Source organism: Diaporthe citri (genome assembly GCF_014595645.1).
Source record: "Diaporthe citri strain NFHF-8-4 chromosome Unknown scaffold_11, whole genome shotgun sequence".
Taxonomy (NCBI): domain Eukaryota; kingdom Fungi; phylum Ascomycota; class Sordariomycetes; order Diaporthales; family Diaporthaceae; genus Diaporthe; species Diaporthe citri.
This window is the reverse complement of record NW_025064856.1, coordinates 659,040-661,519: the sequence shown is the minus strand read 5'-3', so window position 1 is coordinate 661,519 and position 2,480 is coordinate 659,040. Positions and strand designations below refer to the sequence as shown.

General features: G+C 51.2%; 1 protein-coding gene across 1 annotated transcript; it reads right to left on the bottom strand.

Moving 5' to 3' along the window:
- Nucleotides 1-1,811: 1,811 nt before the first annotated feature.
- On the bottom strand, nt 1,812-2,480 carry INS49_003965 (uncharacterized protein; the record flags this gene model as incomplete). Its single annotated transcript, XM_043164755.1, has 1 exon — nt 1,812-2,480. The coding sequence occupies one exon, from the start codon at nt 2,478-2,480 to the stop codon at nt 1,812-1,814; it is 669 nt and encodes a 222-aa protein (XP_043018405.1).

Here is a 2,480-nt window from a genome sequence, read left to right as displayed (position 1 = left end):
GCCTGCTGAGATTCTAGTCACATAATTCTCTGTCGGGGCGGTACTGGAGCATATGCTGCAACGGAGTAGCTCAAGGGAGCCATGGAGTTGAACGCAGTCGACACTGGCCGCATCCAAGTCTGTCTCGAGACCTGCCTTGTTCTCGAGCATATCGATGTTTTGGGTATAACATCGAAGAAGTTTGCCGCTATTACGCAGTTCAGTAATCGCGTCGTGTGTTTTGGTTGGCTGACTGGATTTCGCCAGCTGGCGCAACGCCAATGCCTGTTTCTGGACTTCCAGTCTTGATCTTTCGTCGCGGAACGCCGCCTCAGTAAAGATACCGCCTTTTGCGTACAATCCACCAGGGGATCGGTAGTCCTGGAGCCTAATCAGCAAGTCTTCGAGTGTAACGTGACCAAGCATAAATACCGGGATACCCGCCGAGGTACTGATACCAGCGCCTGCTATTAGAACAACTCTTTGCGCATGAGCAAGGGCGTGGGCGATTTCGTCCAGGGCACAGCCCGAATGAGGGCCAGTGGGCTCCAGGCCTCCCTTTGAGCGCCGTTTTGACGGGGACAGAGACATGATGTTGAAGATGTGAGTGTAGATCGGGCCACTTTATGAGGTGTGCCAACTTTAGAAAGCTGAGTGAAGGAGACGCGAAGAAACCTGGTGATGGAGGGCATGGAGCCAACGAGGGATTCGATCTCGTACTTATATCCCGAATTCCCTGATCCACCATGAAGAGCCGTCTTTGATTGGGCCTCATCAAGCTGATGTGATGTCGTCGCGGTCCAGAGCCTTGCGATCATGGCGCAACAGTGTGTGCCGTTTTGCGCTTAAAGTTTTGCTTCGCGCTGACGTCAGACTCACTGACAACCTCTGTGCCCAGTACGTGGTCAGAAATCGCGGCTCATGTGATTTAAGAACCAATCGTACAAGCATTCTCTAAAAGACAACACCAAGGAGTGGGAAAATCAAGGGCTATAACACACAGGCTCTATCTAGGCGTTCCATATAAGGCAGAGGACTGCTGCTTTTGGCATCTCTCACCTCGAAGTGGCCACCTTTGTGGGAACTACGTGATAGTGACACGGAATATTGGCGAGACTTCGCCGTGCACACGCGAGCAGGGCCATTTCGGCGCAACGTTTCAACTGTCTCATCAAAAAAGCGAAATTCCGCTTCAGCCTTTGTCCAACAGACAACCCTCGGGCCACAAGTCCTCCTAGTCTTTCTCTCCGAGACCCTCTCATCATCTCCCCACGTCCATATACCTCCTCAACTTGGTCAGATTGGAAGCCCGCCAAGGAGGAAAGCTGTAGCATGTAGGTCTAACCTGGATACCTTGGGGCTAATCGTTCCGTAAAACTCAGCGACAGCACACCCCTTGACCCAGCAAAGAGGCGTAAGTGTAGAGGCTTAGTTGTTGGTGTTGGATAAAATGCAAGGCCGAGAATTGAGGTTCCATAGATGGGTTCTCCAGCTGTGGAAAACCTTGCTCGAACTTTAGAAAGCAAAACACATATATTCATTGCTGGCTAATCATCCCACCAAACAAACAGTCCTTTACTTCCATGGCCTTTGTGGGGCTGAGAGATACAAATAAATTTGCACACTCGTCCTGACCTGATGGTACACCCATTGAGACAAAGCTTGTGTATACCTTCCCCATGTCTCGTTCTGATTCAAATAGTGGATTAGAACCGATTGCAGATGCTAAATACTCCCCAAAAGTATCCTCAATGGACTGTATATGGCCGGGTAGTAAGGAGTTTTCGGCTGGAATCCTCGCGGACCCTTCACAGAGGTACCACAGCCCATTCTCATTTTCCAAAATGGGCCCCACAAAGCACCTTAGCCATGTGTTTGATCTTGTCTGGCACCACCTCAATGACTAAGGAGTGAACATCCTGGGCAGATTCCGTGGCAGCCGCGGCTAATTGAATGTATTGGTATCCACTGACTGCTGTTGCCAGCAATCCAGAGAAGTAGTCTTCATAGCTGCTAATAGAAGCAGCGGCGAGGACTACCATAGATTCGTCGTTGATGCTGCCGGGCTGGTGTAGCTGTGGGGCTGGGATTGTATGGTTCGAGGGTTGGTCTAGTGGCTCGTTCAAAGGGCACGACGGCGACATTTCTGGATCCGACGATTTTGGTTCAGCATTCTGTGGATGAAAAAGTGTTTCCGAGGCTTGAGCTTCCGGTGACTCGTTGGAAGACGGCGATGTCAGAGAAGCCGGTGTATCGTGGGACACATTGGTTTTTTGCAACTTGGTGTCACCCCGTGCCTCATTTGGGGGTATTTTTGCCTTCTTCGCCGCCGAAACCAAACACACCCCACAGCGCCTTCGGAGACTGCTGACCGCCTGGTTGAGTCTCCCCAGCAGTCTCTTGTCTCTCGAGATCTCGAGCGTGACCTGCTTTCCGCATGCTTCTTGGTCGTGAACAGGCAGCTTCACGAGGAAATCAATCACCTCATTTCTCTCCGCCAT